This window comes from Emydura macquarii, unplaced genomic scaffold (assembly GCF_026122565.2).
Source record: "Emydura macquarii macquarii isolate MOO-44397 ecotype Brisbane River unplaced genomic scaffold, CSIRO-AGI_Emac_v2 contig_2422, whole genome shotgun sequence".
In the NCBI taxonomy this organism is placed as follows: Eukaryota; Metazoa; Chordata; order Testudines; family Chelidae; genus Emydura; species Emydura macquarii.
Genome location: NW_027132559.1, coordinates 29,101,751 through 29,121,528, shown reverse-complemented (window position 1 = coordinate 29,121,528; position 19,778 = coordinate 29,101,751). Strand labels below are relative to the sequence as shown.

The following is a 19,778-nucleotide window of genomic DNA, read 5'->3' as shown; positions in this document are numbered from 1 at the left end:
TCTGGTGGAATTTGTGTTCTTTTTCCGTATGTGTTGCTAATGTACTGTCAGTATGTCTTTGAATTCGGGGACAGTTCAACTTATAACAACTTAGTCAAACTCTGCAGCAATAGGATTAGAATTTCTTCAAATTAACAAAACATGCAAAAGTTAATTCTTGACTGTCATAAATCAATTAATGTACATACTTACAGTAAGACCAGGTTCACCTTTTCTTCCCTCCAATCCCTAAGAATTTTTAGAATGAGATCAATTAATAAATGCTAGTTTGTCTCATTTCCATTCTGTAAAATTAAATAATGTAAAAAATGCATTTTACCTTTGGTCCTGCATGTCCTTGCTCTCCAATGTCTCCTTTGTTACCTTTCTGTCCCAAATCACCTTTCTCCCCATAATCTCCCTAATAGAATACAGCAGAGTTAAGTTGTAGTGAAGTGCTAGAGACACACAATTGGAACGGTGCTTCCCCAGTGTTTGTGTTCTTTGTACTAGCACATGTCCTCCATACCAAACCATGGAAGACCTCTACCAGTCCATGAGAGATACTGGTCAATGGATTTACACTCATTTACACCAGCTGTGAATATGGCCCATCGTTTAACCATAGTAATGCTATAGGGGCAGTAGAGACAGAATGCACTACATTTGTTTGAAATGTGCATCCTCTTATTTGGTACCAGCTTCTGCATCCCTTTATACAAGTGGGTAGTCCTCTTGGTTTCAAATATGAGTCAGGGCTGCGGGATCCACTCTGATATTGTGTTTCAAAGGAAAATGAACAAATAATGCAACTTGGAAAGGTAATACCAGAATGTTAAGGATCTAAATAAAACATTTCTGCAAAGCAGGGACAGGGATTGAGCAGGTCCCTGAGTCTGTAGACAAATTCTATGCCACCCTGTATTTCACCTGAAATGGTAGGCCCAAGAAACTTCCCTGGAATACTGTGAATATCAATGCCCTCTCACACAGCTACCAAACCATTGGAATCCTGTTGATATCTGCAGGATTTGCCATAGCTTGATTTTGCATGCAGAATTAAATGGTTTTAGAGTATAAGATGTTTTCCCTTTTACTAAATTGATCTCAGTGATGCAACATATAGACTCTGGATCTGATTAGCTCTCACTCAAACTGGTATAAATCAGAATTAGTTCCACTGATGTCAATGGAATTTAAATAGAATAAAGCTGGTGTAAAGTGAGAAAAGAATCAGGCCCTATAAATTAAAGGATTACAAAAATGTAGTAGACATTTTGTGTTGTATTTTCATAAAGTCAAAATACCTAATGAGGAAAATTCTTCTCCATTATACTGGCAGTAATCCCACAGGAGTAAATGTAACAGGCAGGAGTCAGTGTAATGGAAAGCAGAATTTGGCCTTTTGGGGGTGGTGGTGCAGCTAGTTTACCTATATGTAAGTATAGGCAAAATATTTTGTTTGGTATTTGGTATTGGCAATTCATTCTTGCTGAAAGATACTCTCCTTTTTTACTTGTGATGAGCATGCTGTATTTTACATATACAATCGTAAATGCAGAGTATTTTTGGAAACTAATGATAGGACAGACCTGAGTTTGGTCTTTAATATGAATGATCTAGATACAAGGTGAATTTGAAATGGCAGAAATAGTACCACAAAACTTTTTATTATGATATGTAGCATGTACATTCTCAAATTACTGCAAGAAAGGCAGTCTTCTCTTGTTATTGAGTGATGGCAACAATTTTCACTGCCTCTTTTTGAAATGAGTGACAAGTGAAGGATTATGTAAAGTGCAGGGAGAAGAAAAAACAAAAATTAGATTACAGACGAAAATACCAAGCAAAACTGAATCAACACAGAAACAATGGGGAGAGAGACTGATACGTGCTGTTTCACACAAATCCTATGTTAGGTAGACTGAGAAATATAAGCTTATTAGAGAGAAATCCTGAAATCCACAGCAAAACTGAGAAAATGCTAGACAATGCAAATATTACAGATTGAAATATTGTATAAATCACTAACACAGAGAGTATTTATATAGTTATGATGGGGTAAATTAGGCCAATTAATCTTATACTACTGCTAGGGAGTGCTAGGGCCTAATTGCTGATGAAGTCCAGCTGGGGGAGGAGCTGGGCAGATCTATAAAGAGAGGAAGTTGGCAGGCTGCAGGGAGGAAACCTGTAATTATACTCCTTGATACAAGGGGGAAGAGCAGAAAGCTGTAATGACAGAGTAGGAAGCAGTCCAGGGAAGGAGCATTAAGGGTGGGGAGAATAAAAGCCCAGCAATGTTGGATTGAAGATCTCTGGACTGGAACCCAGTGTAGAGAGTGGGCCCAGGTTCCCCTACAAGTTACTGCTGGAGTGACACACTAGGGATAGCCCATTTGGGGATGGCTGGAAGCAGTCTGGAACTAGAGTCTGATGATACCCCAAAAAGGGGAGAACTTTTATGTGACTTAGCTGGAGGATTAAGCTATGAAGAGGAAAGCACTGCAGCTCCATGCACATGAGAGGCTATGGAGAGAGTGTGTTGAACAATGGGCTGAGCAACCACACAAAACGGTGGCAGATCATCAGGTGGCAGAGCTAATTCCTCAGATGAGCCATAGGGAGGTTCTGCCAAGTAGTGAGTAGAGTAAGCCCTATCACAACAGTACAGAGCAACAACAGGTCAAACTGAGACTTGGTGTAGGGGGTTTCAATCCCTCCTAAGTCAATAGAGTTGCAATTATTTACACTATCTGGTTTTTTTGAGGGGAGGGAGGTTGCTGGGGCTTTTTTTGAGGAGGGAAGCAGGGGTGAAGGTGGTAAATGAATGAGATGTACTGTTAGTCAGTCTAGAATACACTGATTCCTATTGACTTCAGTGGTCTTTGAATCAGGCCCCAAATGCACAAATTAATATACAAGACAGAAAATACGTAATTAAGGCCCTCTTCTGCAGACTTTATTAAAAAATCTCCTCCCATAAATGGGATTTGTTTGTTGTGAGTAATGATTTCAGGTTTGGGCCCTGTTTATAATTAAATGTCAGATAACCAGTCAATTAACATAGTTTTCTTCCGTTATTTGCCAATTTCTAAGAAACAATAGTTGGGGATGTGTTTGCTCTTCAAAGGATACTTTTAAAGAATCTATTTGTCAATAGATGAATTTCAAAAAAATTATCTGCATTTGTGATATTCACAACTTGTTCTCTCAGCTCTACAATCCAGACCAATAATGAAAGAGAAAAGAGTAATCTAATATATTTTTAAAATGTCACAAAAATTGTTGAGTAAACTTGATTAATATTATTCTGCTGTCACTAGTTACCATCCCTTGCTATGTCTTAATTTAGATCTTGATCCTGAATAATCCATTCAAAATCAATGAGACTACTCTCAGTTGTACCCTACGCTGGTACTAAGTGTTTGCAGGATCAGGCCCTTAGATTGCAAGCTTTTTAGGTCAGTGTTGGTCTTTTGTTTATCTGCATAGAACCAAGCACATCTAATAATAAAGAAGGATGGAAAAAATATTTCGTAACACAGACTACAATTTACCTTTGGGCCAGGGAGGCCATGACCCAATGAACCCTTGAGTCCGGGTAAACCTGGATCTCCTTGTTCTCCCTGAATACAATATAGAAAGCAAGTTTAACTAAAAGTGAAATTAAGCCATGTAAAAGATACATTCACATAGTAATAACTTTTGTCATAGAGAAAGTCAAAGTCTTTGCATTATGTAATGTCCTGGACAATTCAAAATCAATGCTGTTCTTAGATAGCAGTAATAACTAATAAGTTTGGATTTGGAGCTAGTGTACTTCAAGCTTTTTTTTTTTTAAGATTGAGGTATATCACAGGGAATGGTTTCACCATTAATGAAACACTTGGGTCTGGTTAGCATCTCACTTACATCAAGGTAGGTCAGTAGTAGCCTCAGTGAAGGTAATACAGTTAGTTATCCAGCATAAAAATGACGTGAGGTTAGAATCTAATCCCTAGGTTTCCTGGAACCATATGTTCAAAAAATTGATTTAAGTCTTCATCTTGGGTAGATAATGTGAGGTCTATGCTGTTCACAGTATAAGGTGGAGAATGTTTTTCTTATACCTTAAAAGCAAGATGCAGTTGTTACAATAAGGAGCTCACAGTACTTTTTTGTAAAACGGATTGGCGTATGGGGCACCAGTTGCCCTCATGTATGTATATAATTCAGTAAAATAGCTATGAGGTGATGTCACTGTACCCAATGTAACTGTTACCATGGAAACTGGACATTAAAAACTAACTTATCTACCTGTAGTTTTCCTGAGTGTACAGAAAATCCATTACAGTGATAGAGGTTCACAAACCTTTCTATTCCTTTTAAAATAGGAATGGTAGTATTTTTTCACTGAGACATCATGCTACATCAGACAACTGCACAGCTCAGCTGGGCAGCCTGAAACAGTCAGAAATGTTACATAATGGGAATGTTACAGAGAGAGTGACATTCAGTCCTACTTGGCTATGGGGCTGATCACCGTGGTTTGAAACTAAAATCAGAGGAAAGAGGACACCAGGAGAGCTGTGTCTTTAGAAGGGCTTAGAAGTTCTCTTGAAAAACAAATCGTGTTCTGCCATGGGGCCTAATCCTACAAATTGCTGAGCACCCTCAACTCCCATTGAAGTTAAGGGAAGTCAGTTGCTCAACATCAAGTAGGAGGTGCTTAGCACTTGCAGGATCATATCCATCAGTGGCAATTCACAGCATGATCAATTTCATTATAAATGCCTTAAAATGGGATTTTCAAAAACGTATGTTACAAAAGAATTGAGGAAACAATAGCCAACATTTCCAATCATAGTGCTAAAAAACAGATTATTTTTATTTAGTTATCTAACAATTAATTTAGGTGCCTAAATTTAAGTTTTGCTACTTCAATAAATACATGATACCTAAGCACTAAATAGAATATTGTTGGATAAATCCAAACATCAATTTGTGAATTTTTGTTATAGTCTATTTTGTTTTCTTCCCAAAACAAATTAACAGCAGCAATACTTATAATTTCACCATGACTGACCATTATTCACCATTATTATTCACCATTATTGTTAGCAGAGGATCATGGGAACACAAACATCATTACAAATAAAGCACGGAATGTCCTTCATTCCAACTGCCAGCAAATTTGCTCTGCAAAACTGCTCAAACAGAATACATTTAAAAGAATACTCACTTCTTGCACTGGAAGGCTGTATCAGAACACAGTGGGTCACAAAATGACAGCTAAAACAGTCTAGATTTATAACATTAAGAGTTCCAGATATTCATACATATAGTATGAGGGATACACATAGCTAAAATAATTTCTGAAAACAGAATTTATGGTATGGAGGAGGTCATTGCAGGTGGACCAGGGAAGATATCAAAAGATAAGCCCTTATGCAGTTCTAGTGACCCACTGAAGTATCACAGGTACAGCTCCTCTACCATTCCTTCTGCTAGGCTGAAGTAGCGATTATGGAGGGGTGGCAATTGAGCCCTGTACCCTACCCAGAGGCTGAGTGGGTGAATTCAATCCCTCTTTAGCACTCCATACAAAGTCCAAGGAGACTTTGTTCAAGGAAGGGTGAATTTCATCCTTCATGAATGCCTAATGTAAGGCCAAATCCGGCTTGCCCTACTCATGCAAACAGCGCCATTAACACTAATAGGACTCCTCTCGTGTGTAAGATGAGCAGAATTTATCTTTCCGTGAACATCAATAAATATCACATTTTGTTAACTTAAAATATTCAGTGATTTACAAGTTTGACCTATAATTCAAATAAAAATTGTCTATTTATCATAGAAGTGCAAGACTGGAAGCATCTCAAAAGGTCATCTAGTCCCGTTGCCTGCACTCAAGGCAGGATTATGTAAAAACTAGATCATTCCTAACAGATGTTTGTCTAACCTGTTCTTAAAAACTTCCAGTGATGGAATTTTCTTTCCTAGAAAGCAAATTATACTTGTGTAAAAATGTAGACCCCTTCAGGTCCTTGACCCTAAGTTCCTGCTAGAGCATTGATCGATAAATGTACCGCTAAATCCACACACTGGTGTGTGGATTTGGGAAAGCTAGACAGTGGTTTCTGAGAAAAAACAAAATATAGTAAGAAAGCCATCTGAACATTGCTATCAGATTTACATAACTGATCTCTCCTATTCTCTCTGTAAACACAGCAAGTCCTACATAATTCTTAAACTGGAATTGGCTATTGGCCAAGCAAAAAATGGGCACTGTACTTCTGAAAAAGACCAGTGACTGGCAGCACTGATCCACCAAGACGTGTGTCAATAGAAGGAGAAAACAGGTACTGAAGTATCAAGGCAGCTGCCCCTGTGCTAAGTCTTTAGTAGTTTAAATGTTTATATAATTCAGCACAAGGCCATACTGCCACAACTCACTGGACTCTCCAAAGTTCTAGAGCCAGCTGTGCATGTTCAGCCACAAAAGTAATTGCCTCAAACGCAAGGACAAAAATCTTTTATTTCAATAGCCCACATTATTAAATGTGGTTTTTTTTTTTCTTCCCAGTGAATCATGTTCCTGACATAAAAATGTTTGGTAGTGAAATTGTTACTGCATATCTCAGAAATACTGCATATGTTTTGAATTTCTCACAGAGGGATAGAGACCATGTTCATGGGCGCTGGGTGAACCACCCATTAGGGGACGCTAACCCATGTCCCTGCCCCTTCTGCCTGAGGCCACGCCTGTCCCCCCACCCCACCACTCCCTGGACCCAGAGCTGCCCCCCCTACTGAAGCTGGAGAAGCCCCACTTCAGAGCTGGGTCATCCCGAGTCCCAACAGGGCGGCCCTGGCTCCCCCAGCTGTGCATGGCCCCAGCCTTCCCGAGTCCTGGACAGTAGCCCCAGCTGGGCGACTTGTGCGTGGTCTCAGTGGCCCTAGAGCACCAGCGGGGAGGCTCGAGCCATGCCCACCAGTGGCACCAGCTGCCCCAAAGCACCAACCATGCCCACCGGCAGCCCCAGCCATTCCTGAGCACTGGCCGGACAGTCCCAGCTGCCCCAGAGCACTGGCCAGGAGGCCCTGGCGCCAGGCAGAATCCCTGCCAGGCAGCCCCAGCACCTGGTGGCTCCAGCCACCCCGAATCCCTGCCAGGTGGCCCCAGCAGCTCCAAGTCCCAGCCAGCAGCCCCAGCCACCCTGGAGCACCAGTCAGACAGTCCAAGCGCCCGGTGACTCAGACTAGCTGCTGGCTCACCCGTCCCCCTCCGCCCCCATCGCATTCGGGGGAGGCTGAGCCAGGGCAGGAACACTACAGTGCCCGACGACGCAGCAGGAGGGGGAGGGGCCATGCTTGGCTGTTCCCCGACCTATAATACCCAGTGCCCATGGCCACATTTAAAGTTGTCTGTGTATATCAATACGCCTCTTCGGAATGTTTTGGCTACTGTAGCAGGGTGCTACCGGCCAGGCTGGGCTAGCCCCTGCTACTGAGCTCTCATTAAGGGTAAATGGGAGCCAGCTGAGCAAGCAGGCAGTGAAGGAGGGAATTAGGAACAGCTGTAGAACATGGGAGGGCTATGAAAGCTCCCAGGAAGGGGAAGCCGGGAGCAAGGGAGGGACAAGTAGCCAGGGCAGGAGGCACTGCAGTAAGGGAAGGCTGAGCCCCCTCCTGACTAAGGGCTGAGCCTGTAAGACCCTGAGACTGCTTGGAACTGTGTATATAGAAGGTGGTGGGTGGCTCATTGTAAATAAAGCACACTAGTGGAGCACAACGCGATGGTCTGGATGTGGTTTGTAGGGGCCAGGTGCAAACCGCTACAGTTACCTTTTAGCTATCAGAAAGCTATCGAACACTCTCTCTCTCTCTCTCCTCTAACTGGAAAAAAATGGATTTGCACAAATACTATATATTCTGCAGATTAATTTTCCTGCATCTTAGATGCATTTCAACCACTGAAACATTTCCACTTAGTCTGGCTATTCTCCTTACTATAACTAAACCCAGGGTAACCACAGGATTTAGTCAGATACCTTCCCACATACTACATTCTGGAACCACTTACACTGCAAGGACTGACAGCCGTGTCTACAGCCATTTGTGGTGCAGGCAGGCGCATTTCTCAACACAGCTGTGCCAATGCACCTCATTTCTAGGGCTTAATCCAGATTGATTTCTAGGTGACCAGTCACACACCCCAAATAACAAAAGGTCAATAGGTTAAATAAATAATTCATACGCAATCAATTTAAGGGTTAACTTCACAACTAATATTCAGAGAGATTAATTCAACTGGCCACATTAAAAACAAAATCAACTATACATTTACACAGCAAAAAAGAAACAAAGAATCTCTGCGAAATACTATTTTCGAGATCTCTTGGCTATACATCATGTTAAACTTGATTACCTTGCTTCCTTGTATGCTATCCCCTTGAGGGCCAGGTGGACCTGGCAAACCCTTCTGTCCCACAGCTCCCTATTAATAATTGTGCAGCAAAGAGAGAAGAATTAGTTTGATGACTCTCAATTACTAACATTACTCTTAATCCACACAAATTTGCCACAGGCAAAAAAATAAGAGTGGAAGCATTCTCAAACTGTAAGATTCTGACCCTGATTTTCCTCCGATTGACACAGTTTACACTTAGCTCAAGTTCAGTAGTTACTCCTGGTATACACCATGGTTACTTAGGAGATAACTAGTCCCAAAGTTTTAAATAATTAATTATACCAACAAAGCTGAGCCTGATTTTTCCACTGCTTTGCCCCTTATGTAGTCAGTTACACCTGTACAAAGTGGACATAAAACATTCTGACGGGATAGCATTGTACGTTTGCACTACATACATGCAATTAAATATACCAGGGACGAAGCAGTCGATATATCAGATCCTCTGTAAAAATAACTGCAGACTGTCATGCACATTAACCCTGTTGTGTGCCACATCCCCAGGTATGCCAAAAGTCACTATTGGGACACATCTGGTCAGGCCTAAGCATGCTGATTCTGGGCCACAATCTTCCTGGTCCTTACATCTTTATCCCCCACTGTGGAAGGGGCCAGGAAGAACTACAGCTTTTGTGTTCTAGGATAGTGTTTCTCAACCTTTTTGATATCAGGGACCCTCTTGCTGTCTTCCTAAATTGAGTCAGGGGGATCTTGGACCAGTGCCGGTCCACGGACCAGTCACTGAGAAACACTGCTCTAGGAAATGCATGGGCTATTCTCTCCCTACTTCCCTGGCATCTTGCAATACCCCAAAGAGGGTATGGAGGATGCAAGGCTATAACTGAGGTGTGGAAGAGCAGGCTGCATCCCACATAGGAGTGTAGGAGCAGACACAACCTAAGAGCCCATGGAAGTTCTGGAGGACCCTGGAATTTTGTGACTCTGAACTACCCCTTACTATGGGCTCTGCACAATCTAGACCTTGGGTATCATGTGTTGTGTTTTCAAAGGCTATGTTAGCTAACAATTTGATATCTTAGGAGTAAAATCTTGTAGCTTTGACCTGAACGTTATTAATTGAATACAAATAAGAAACAGTGACTAAGAAAGATCACAGCACTACATTGTCTTAGTCCATTTTACTATTTTGTTGATACTTCATTTTCTGAATTGGAGAACCTCCAATATTGTGTGAAGTGCCTGTATTCTGCAGATACTATTTAGAAGTGCTGCAAAACTTAGATCTCTTAAGTATCTTCACATGCAGCTGTTTAGTTTGCAAGTCTTCCAGCTGTCAGTGACCACAGAAAAGCAGTTGCTGTGGTTTATGGCAAGAGATGTTCAAGGTTGTATACAGGTTTATTTTTAAGTTCAGTTTGTATAAAATATAGCACGTTGGTGAAAAGACTATTTTGAGAACTGAGTAGAACATGCTTCAATCAGGGCCACAAAATTCTTAAAATAAAATAATTTTCCTCTTTCCATTGAAAATAAATGTTTCATTTTGTTACACTAAATGTATTAATAGGAAGTACGAAGTATATTTTGTTATACTATTTTTGGTGGTAATTTTTGTTCACAATCCATATATTACTATCTTTAAATATAGTTTGCAGTGTTATTGTAGCCAGGTTGGTTCCAGGATATTAGAGAGACTGAATAGGTGAGGTATGTTTTATTCATTAATGTGATGACTTGGGTTTACATTTAATTGGGCAAGAATTGCAGGTATGCGTGTGCATGTGTGTGTATATACACATACTTTCAAAAACCTCCTCAAAGGAAACTCCTATAAAGAAACAGCACAGAAACAAATAGAAGCAAACACAGTATGTGTTACTAAATTTAATTAGAGGCTTTAGTGTCTGTCCAATTTTAGGCCCCATTTTCACAAACACTTGCATGTATGCTTAACATTAATCATGTGAGTGGTCTCACTGAACTCAGTGGGATTCATCACATGCATAAATGGGTACAGGTTCGGGACCTTTGTCTTTTGGGCATGATTCTGATCTCAGTCATACCCGGGCAAATCAAGGAGTTACACCATTGTAGGTGAGATCAGTGTCAGGTCTCAAGCATCCATAAATATCACAAATCTACAGAATAGACTCTTACAAACCTTTGGACCAGGTGTTCCTATTCCCCTAGGCCCAAAAGGTCCTGGCGGTCCCCTTGCTCCAAGCTCTCCCTGAAGAGAGAGACATAAATCAGTTATTTAGTACCTTATGAAGTGATATATTTGAGGTCGTGAACATTCCTTCATTTAAAACTTTAAACATATTATACATTCCTGAAAAAATCCAGGATGAGACAGTCAGTCAGGTGTATACAATATCTTAAAACATACATACATACAAGTGTATTCTTAACAATTCCATTAAAGATAAAAAACCAAAATGGGAATGACTGTATATAAAAAAATTACTAGGGATTTGAGTCAGAAGCATTATAATATGCCAAAACACAGGTAATCTGACATCTGTTCAGTGTCTTCACTAAAATTTCTTGGTCTCAATCGAGTTCTTAACTGGCAAAGGTCATCGCCACCAAAACCACCCTTACGCTGGCACTGATTTGCAGCCTTGTCTGTCACAAAGGAATAAATAGACTTGAAGACTATATCACATTTTTGTCTCCTATTGGGGAACTCTGCAGGACAGATTGGAAGCACACTGGTGGGGTACTTTAGGCTTTTATACTCATATTGCCTATGATGTACCTATTCTGAAGTTAAAGAACTTCGGTGTCCAGAGCTGTCAAACCAACAGCTTTTGTGAGAAATACATTCATTTATCAACAGTTTTCATTCAGATAGAAGATTAAACCATCCATTTATTTTAACAATATTGCTGAACTTGTTAAAAATGAATTATGCATGCCCCCTTTTCTTTTTGAAAGGAGTCCTTTTACTGGGGGATTTTGTACATGTTCTTCATTAGTGTGTTTCTAAATCTCAAAGATGCATTTGTCCTGAGATCAAGGGCACTGCTTTGTAGTTCTTATTAGCTTCACAGCAGGGAAGGAAAGGTAGGAGTTCCATGTTTTTATTTAGCATTTAGGAATTTTGAGTCTTATTTTAGCTCTTTTCACCATGAAACATCATTATAAAAATGACAAAAGAGCTATAAGATTATCAGATCATCTCTGGAAAATGCATGCTGGTTTGAAAAAAGAATAGATTTTGTACATATGGAGTGAATTACTGAAGCAGAAAATTAAGAATAAAAAATTAAGAAAATTATTAATCAAGTTTAATAAGATATTTCCTCTTAATTTGTAACCTGAATACACCTATGTATTTGTGCATGCACAAGCAAGAGAACAAAAGACAGTGTGTTGCTAAGCTACTAACCATTCAACATATTAACATTAGAGAATGGAAAATCTACTGTATTTTAGGGAAACGAAAAACCTGTGATAGTCCTATGGCTTTCAGACAAAATTCAGTTAACAGAATACCAGTTAGAACACTTCAGTCTACATGTTGTACCAGCTAAAAAAAAGTTGATGTGGCCTGTAGAGGGAGCACCTGCATTCAATAACTATTTCTATTTGAAATGATAACCAGAAGACAATGTTACACAGATTCACAGATGAGGCTTGCAAAAGCCCAGATCTGGAGGACTTTGGGATGTTTGAAATCTCAGTCCAAGTGATGTGACCGTCTTATTGGCATGAGTTTGGTTCGAGATCATCACATCACCCATGCATGGCATATCTATAGGTGAGTTATGCTTGTCTTCCCAAATAGGTACCACATAGTATTATAGGATAGACTATCCCCCCTCCTTCCCCAGACATGTCCCTTCCCCCCAGTGAGCCTGTAGACTCCAAAAACCTTAGCTGGCTGCAAGAAAATTCTTCCAGTGCAGGCATTGCATATGACTGCCACAGGCTGCCATCTGGAAGGCCTCTCCCAAATCCTGGAAGAGATGCCATGTCAGAGCCAAGAGGTCAGTGAGAGGGGAGTCCTTGTAACATGCAATGCTATGGGGGATTCTGAGCTGCTGTGATCTTCAGAGCATATGTACACTCTGGTAGCAATTTGGTGGGTAGGGGATATGCGCCGTAACTTTGAGAACATACAGAAAATAGTACATTTTTTACCATGAATATGATTTAGCTCTACAATGAACATTACCAATTTTTCAGTTTTCTAATGACAAATTTAAGAATTTTGGGGGAAGGGGATTTTTTTTTAATGCTTTAAATACAAACAAGAAAATATACAGGTAAAGATTATCCAAGATATAGGCAGATACAGTGACAACAATCCCTCCAGAGAAAAAGCATCATATGTGAATGTGATGTGCAACAGTATAGTTTACATTTGCTCCTGAAAATTTGATAAAAATCAGTTCTATCTGCCCTATAATTCCTTAATTCACAGTGTACCCTCCACTGTCTCCAGGTGGCATCAAAACATCCTTGCTTTTTTGCATTTTTTTGATAGAACCTCAGTTTTCTTTTAGGGCCTGATCCCAGCTCATTGAAATCAGTGGAAAGACTTTGGCTGATTTCAGATGTAGAATTTAGAACATTTTAGTAGGCAAATACTTTGTTCACTATTAGTTATGTCTTTAATTCTTTTTAACAATTCCAAACAAATTATTTTTTGACAAGAAGCTGAGTAAGTTTTCAAAATATCTATATCCCGCTCCTGTAATTAAAGAAAAAAATAAGCTATTCTTTAAATATACTTTGTAAAGATGACAACTGCCCTCAGAATATGTTTGTTAAATTTCAATCCAGAATGATTCACCACCACCACCACCATCCTCCTCCTTTAGGCTCAATAATGTATCCCAGAGTATGGAAATGATAGTAGTGACTATAGCTGTCAGAAACTCATGGCTATAATACAAAGATGTGTATTAATTTCTCCCTCACCCCATTTTAAAAATAAACATCTTAGAAGCAGCTCAAATTGCAAAGCCCTTCCTTATATTTGATAAGTGCAATGCATTTGTTTTCTATGTGACCAGCAGGTAAGATTCCCTGGGTTGTGTAAATGATTGTGTGATAGGTAATGCGTTGCAAAACATTGCTTGGCAACTTTACCTGCTTTTTAAAAACAAAGTTATGTTGGGGGAAGGGGGTTGTGTGGATTAAATACTATTGTCATGAAAATGAAATAAGTAGAGAGTGCACAGCAGGGGAAACATTCTGTCTCCTTTTTTTGGATTCATTTCTGAGACACAGGGTCCAAGGTCTGGATGATATTTTTCCTGCAACTGGTTCTGGCTTCATCATTCATATACCAGGTACTGTGCTGGTGGTTTGACCATTTCCTCTGTCATTTAGTGAGAGTTGTGGTTTGGTTCTTTCCAATGTTGTGTTGTCTAGGATATGAATTCCTTTAACCCTTCCTTCAGTTGGCAGTAGTGCATTTATATCCACTTGTGATTACGTATCAGCTTCCCTATGCCCTTGCTATCTATGCCATAGAAAATTTAGTGATGTCTATACTGAATGCATTCCACATGTTTCAGCTTTGTTTTCATCTGAATCAAGCCTCTGTTATACAAAATTCCTATTCTGTAGTGTGCAAATATGTGAGCCTTCTCTGAAAGCAGGGAGAACAGAGCTGCAATTCAGATGTATGGAATATTCTTATATAATGATACTCAGTGGAATTTCAAATTGGCTAGAATGTAAATTTATGACTGAGTCTCTTTTGTTAAGCAAGTGTGCATTTTTTAATATGTAGAGATTAGTGTATTGTTTGTATTCGTTTTGTGGGGTGGGGGGTGGAGTGGGAGGTCCACTGTGCCAAGGTTTCATTTCAAATCTGATAGTTTATAAAAATAAAATAAAATTGTTACCAAGTGTCCAGTTTATGGGCTCATTTTGGGGGGGAATTCTGGCATTTCAGATGCCTTTTCCCATTCTATAACCTACCTAAAGCTAAGAATTCCCACACCTGCACATACAGAGGAGAAAAAAAAATCAAATCCTTTCTTTCTTTCTTTCTTTTTCTTGGACTATCTGCTCTCCATTCAAGTTTATTATAGATTCACAGCACCAAACGTACAGATGTATTATCAGGATATTACTGCTTTGTGATACAAATGTCCCACATTGCAAGACTCTCTTTGCAGAGAATCAACATTTGATTAGGAAAAAACTTTAGCTTAATTAAACGTTTCATTTTGATAGACTAAAATTGTACGTCTACCTAGCTGAAACATGAAACAGAAGCTTTTTTTTTTAAATTTAAAAATGTAAATTAGTTAAATCTTTAGTAAAATATCCTTAACTCTAAATTTTTAATCCTGGTCATGTAGATAAAAGTATTTTTGAATTTCTAGTTCTGACATATAGTATCATGCTGTGATACATTAAGGACCAATACTACTCCCGTGGAACTGGGTTACGTGGTGCTACTGACTTTGATGTAACCAGGATTTGGCCCTAAACTAGCTGCTTGAAATGCAAATTGAGCTACTTCTTCAAGGTTCTTTGCTATTCAGTTCGTTCCTACCAAGGTTCCTACACTATGTATCATTGCTACTGAATTCCATTATACACTTTGGTCATAATTAAATAGCATAGGTGGAACCTTGCACTTCATGAGCAGCCTCAGTGAGTTCAACGGAAGCCTGCCTGAAGAGAGCAAATTGCAGATTCCAGACTATTTTCTATAACCCTCTAACACATGGCTCTGATCTGTATTGTATGAGATCTGGGTCTTTCAATAATCTGAAAAGACAACCTTTATCGCTACTCACTTTTATCAGTGTAATTCTCAGAATCAAACTACACAATTCTAATGATTCATATGGAAACATGGAATAATTCTACAAAAATGTGGAAGGTGTGTCTAATTTATATGATGATGCCAATCCCACCTGAAGTTTCTGATCAATGTTTGAGAATGCTGCTGATTTATCAGTTTGCCTTTGCCAAATTCTTTTGTCAGTTCACACAGGACCATTTGTATTTAAGAACATAAAAACGGCCAGACTAGATCAGAACAATGGTCCATCTAGCTCAGCATCCTGTCTTCCCACAGTGGCCAATGCCAGGTCCTTCAGAGGGAATGAACAGAACAGGTAATCATCATGTGATCCATCTCCTGTCGCCCATTCCCAGCTTCTGGCAGTCAGAGGGCAGGGACACTTCAGAGCATGTTTTTGCATCCTTGCCCATCCCAGCTAATAGCCATTGATGAACCTATCCTCCATGAATTAATCTAGTTCTTTTTTAAACCCTGTTATTGTCTTGGCCTTCTCAACATCCTCTGGCAAAGAGTTCCACAGGTTGACTGTGCATTGTGTGAAGAAATACTTCCTTTTGTTCATTTTAAACCTGCTGTCTATTAATTTCATTTTGTGATTCCTAGTGCTTGCGTTATGAGAATGAGTAAATAATACTTCATTTACTTTCTCCACACCAGTAATGATTTTGTAGACCTCTATCATATTCCTTTTTAGTCATCTCTTTTCCAAGCTGAAAAGTCCCAGCCTTATTAATCTCTCCTCATAAGGAAGCTGTTCCATACCCCTAGTCATTTTAGTTGCCCTTTTCTGTACCTTTTCCAATGTCAATATATCTTTTTTGAGATGAGGCGACCAGATCTGCATGCAGTATTCAAGATGTGGGCATACCATGGATTTATAAAGAGGCAATATGATATTTTCTGTCTTATTATCTATCTCTTTTCTAATGATTCCCAACATTCTGTTAGCTTTTTTGACTGCCGCTGCATGCTGTGTGGATGTTTTCAGAGAATTATTCACAATGACTCCAAGATCTCTTTCTTGAGTGACAACAGCTAATTTAGACCCCATCATTTTATATATATATTTGGAATTATGTTTTCCAATGTGCATTACTTTGCATTTATCACCACTGAATTTCATCTGCCAGTTTATTGTCCATTCACCCAGTTTTTTGAGATCTGCCTTTGTAACTCTTCACACTCTGCTTTGGACTTAGCTACTGTGAGTAGTTTTGTATCATCTGCAAAATTTGCCACCTCACTGTTTACCCCTTTTTCCAGATCTTTTATGAATATGTTGAACAGTACTGGTCTCAGTACAGACCCTTGAGAGACACCATTTTTCCCTCTCTATTCTGAAAACTGACCATTTTTTCCTATCTTTTAACTAGTTATTGATCCATGAGAGGACCTTCCCTCTTATCCCAGGATTTTGCTTAAGAGTCTTTGATGTAGGACCTTGTCAAAGGCTTTCTGAAAATCTAAGTACACAATATCCACTGGATCACCCTTGTCCACATGCTTGTTGACCCCCCTCAAAGAATTCTAATAGATTGATGAGGCAAGATTTCCCTTCACAAAAACCATGCTGACTCTTCCCAACAAATCATACCCATCTATGTGTATGATAATTCTGTTCTTTACTATAGTTTTAACCAATTTGATAGCATTCTATGGAGGTTCCAATGAATTAACACTTGATTTGTTAAAATATGGATTATATCTTAATATTTAGTTTTGACAGGTTTAAGGTAACACTTAAGTTTACTGCAGACCAGTTTCCATTTATCACGCGTTTTGATAAAGTGACATGGCCTGGCATAAGTGACCACATGCAAAAATAAATGTTCCAGAGGGGTAGCTGTGTTAGTCTAAATACAGCAAAAACGAGAGTCCTGTATCACTTTAAAGACTAACAAATTTAATTTCTGCAGGCATAAGCTTCATCAGATGAAGTGGGTTACAGCCCACAAAAGCTTATGCCTGCAGAAATTAAATTTGTTAGTCTTAAAAATAAATATGTCGTTCAGTGAACATTGCAGAGTCTCTATGAATTAGGAGAAAATCTGTGAATTAGTTCTAATTTCAGAGCTGTTCTAGGCCCCAGTCCTGCAACCATTTATACATGTGTGATCTGGCAGACCAGGTGCCAGCTCATGCCAAAGCCTCAGGCCAATTGATTTACGTATTAGTGTAGTGTTTATTGTACAAGAATATATTTGGTGTTTAAACTTCATGAAGACTAATGGGACGTTACATGCATTGTTTTCACTAATCTGTATCTTGTTATAATGTAATGGCAAACATTTACATTGTATATACCCCTGTAACTAAATAACTCGGTGGTTTCCAACCTATGGCCCGCAGGGTCTTTCAAAGTGGCCCACCGTTCCCCTCCCGCTGGCTGCAGAAGGGAGCCGCTGCCTAAGGACCCAGGCAGAGCGCATTGCTGCGGGACCTCGAGACCAGTGAAAGCTCCTTCCTGCAGTCAGGAATTGCACGATTTCATCGTCTGTGGCATGCCTCTCAGGTTTACTGGACTCATATTTTTGAGATGGCTGCCATTTTAATAGTATGCATTACTATAGCAGTGGTACCTTTTGTCCAGGATCTCCTGCGCCTTTTGGGCCTCTTGGTCCTGGAGAGCCTGGCAGTCCTGGAGGTCCCTAGCACAACATCAGAGAAATAAAATAAGTGAGTAGTTTTCCAAACCATGAAACACAAAGAATGGAGTTTTATTCCTAGCTTTGAATTTCTGCAATCTTGATGTTGGATAGCCTTGTCAGAATCTTAACATTATTTCCATGTCCTGAAGCATAGTTTCCCTTAAATACCAAGAGGGATAGTGAAGGAACAGCCAGGTTGGTAAGAGCATACTCAACAGTGACAAAAACAAAGGAAAGGCAAGGGTATGGCTGTGTCAAAAGCAGCTGAGAAATCAAGGAGGGTGGGGTACAGGCCCTGAGATTTGGTCAAACAGAGGTTGTTAGAGATGTTGGTGACCAACAGTTTCAGTGGCATGAAGGGGATCCAAGATGGAGGTGAAGAAGAGGAACTCGAAGTAATGGTTGTAGACGGTATGGTCAATATGTTTAAAGGTTACCTGGAGAAGGTAGATGGAGTGAGGTAACTGGAGACATGGGGATGGGATGGGGTCAAGAGTGGGGTTTCGGATGTGGGAAGCTATAGCATTTTTTAACTGAAGGGAAGACACCAGGTGAGTATGAGAGGGTAACGGGGAAAGGGGGGAGAGAAACAGGGTGAGCAAGAGAGATCATGAGGCCGGAGGGGGGGGGATCAGTATTTTGTTTTTGTTTAATGACACTACTTCTGCTAGAAAGCATCATGCCCAGTGGTAATTTTACACAAAATTACACCTGTATTTAGGACAGGGAAGGGGTGGCTTCCTTTAAAAAAAAAAAAAAAAAAGAGAGAGAGAAGCTGAGAAGTTAGAGCAGGGGTGTCAAACATCCGGCCCGGGGGCTGGATACAGCCCACCAACCTTTTTTGTCTGGCCCCTGGTGGCAGCATGCGCTGCTGTGACATCTTGCAGCGTTGTATTCTCTGGCAGCAGCGCATGCTGCCACGAGATATCGCAGCATCACGCGCTGCCGCCAGAGTACAACGCCGCGAAATCTTGCAACAGTGCATGACTCCGCCAGAGAGTACAACGCCACGAGATGTTGCGGCATCATGCGCTGCCACGAGATCTGTGCACTCTGGCGGCAGCGTGTGGAGCGCTGTGTACACGAGACACAGCGCTTCAAAAGGCAGTTGAGGGACAGTGTGGTCTTGAGGCATCGCGCAGTACTATCATTCTTAATCACTGATCGATTCTTTTAATCGTAAAATAGTAGTAGCTGTAGAAGTGAATTTACTGCAGTTTTTATATCGCTGATATGTAGCAAATAAAATATAATACTACACAAAAATGGTTGTGCCTAGTATTTCAATTTATGGTATGTATGGCCCACTTGAAGTACATTTAATTCAAATCTGGCCCACCATAGCAAATGAGTTTGACACCCCTGAGTTAGAGGCCTCCAAAATGTGAACAAAATGATCCCATTACTTCAAGTGACAGAGAAGCCTAACTGGGCATAGACACTTCAAAGCAGCAATACTCACCTGAACAATTAACCACATAATTATTGACATACATAAAATTATTCATGTTACTTGGGAAACCAAATACAGTACCTAATTACCAGTAAGAAATTACACAGAACATTACATACTGGTGCACCCGGATAGCCATCTCCTTTTGGTCCAGGTAGCCCACGTGATCCAGTTAGTCCTGGGTTACCCTGAATAAAGATAACAAAATCAAGCATTGCATCAGCAACTGGACTGTAAATAGCACTAACGCACAAGATATACTGACCAACATATATTACATGAAGAAACTATTTTGATACTTTAGGGACAATAGAACATGGTGTTGCTAACTCTTATGATTTAATTGCAAGTCCCACAATATTTGTGTGCATTTGTTTTTTAACAGCCTCATCTTCTGGAATTAGGAGATTGCAGGAAAACCTTATTTTTCATTTTTTTAAAAAACGGTATGTTCCTAGATCGTGGTTGCAGAGGAGCGTGACTATGTAAAGTGAATGC

At 40.0% G+C, this 19,778-nt stretch overlaps 1 protein-coding gene across 3 annotated transcripts in view; it reads right to left on the bottom strand.

The window, feature by feature from the left end:
• The window catches only part of COL28A1 (collagen type XXVIII alpha 1 chain), a 126,004-nt gene that overhangs the window by 33,812 nt on the left and 72,414 nt on the right, over window positions 1-19,778 (bottom strand). For all 3 annotated transcript variants that reach the window (XM_067562144.1, XM_067562146.1, XM_067562145.1), the window contains 7 exons: window positions 19,400-19,468; window positions 17,759-17,827; window positions 10,557-10,625; window positions 8,393-8,461; window positions 3,540-3,608; window positions 320-400; window positions 193-228 (listed from right to left, as the gene is read on the bottom strand). In XM_067562144.1, the coding sequence (XP_067418245.1) occupies window positions 193-228; window positions 320-400; window positions 3,540-3,608; window positions 8,393-8,461; window positions 10,557-10,625; window positions 17,759-17,827; window positions 19,400-19,468 (462 nt within the window). The remainder of the gene's footprint in view (window positions 1-192; window positions 229-319; window positions 401-3,539; window positions 3,609-8,392; window positions 8,462-10,556; window positions 10,626-17,758; window positions 17,828-19,399; window positions 19,469-19,778) is intronic.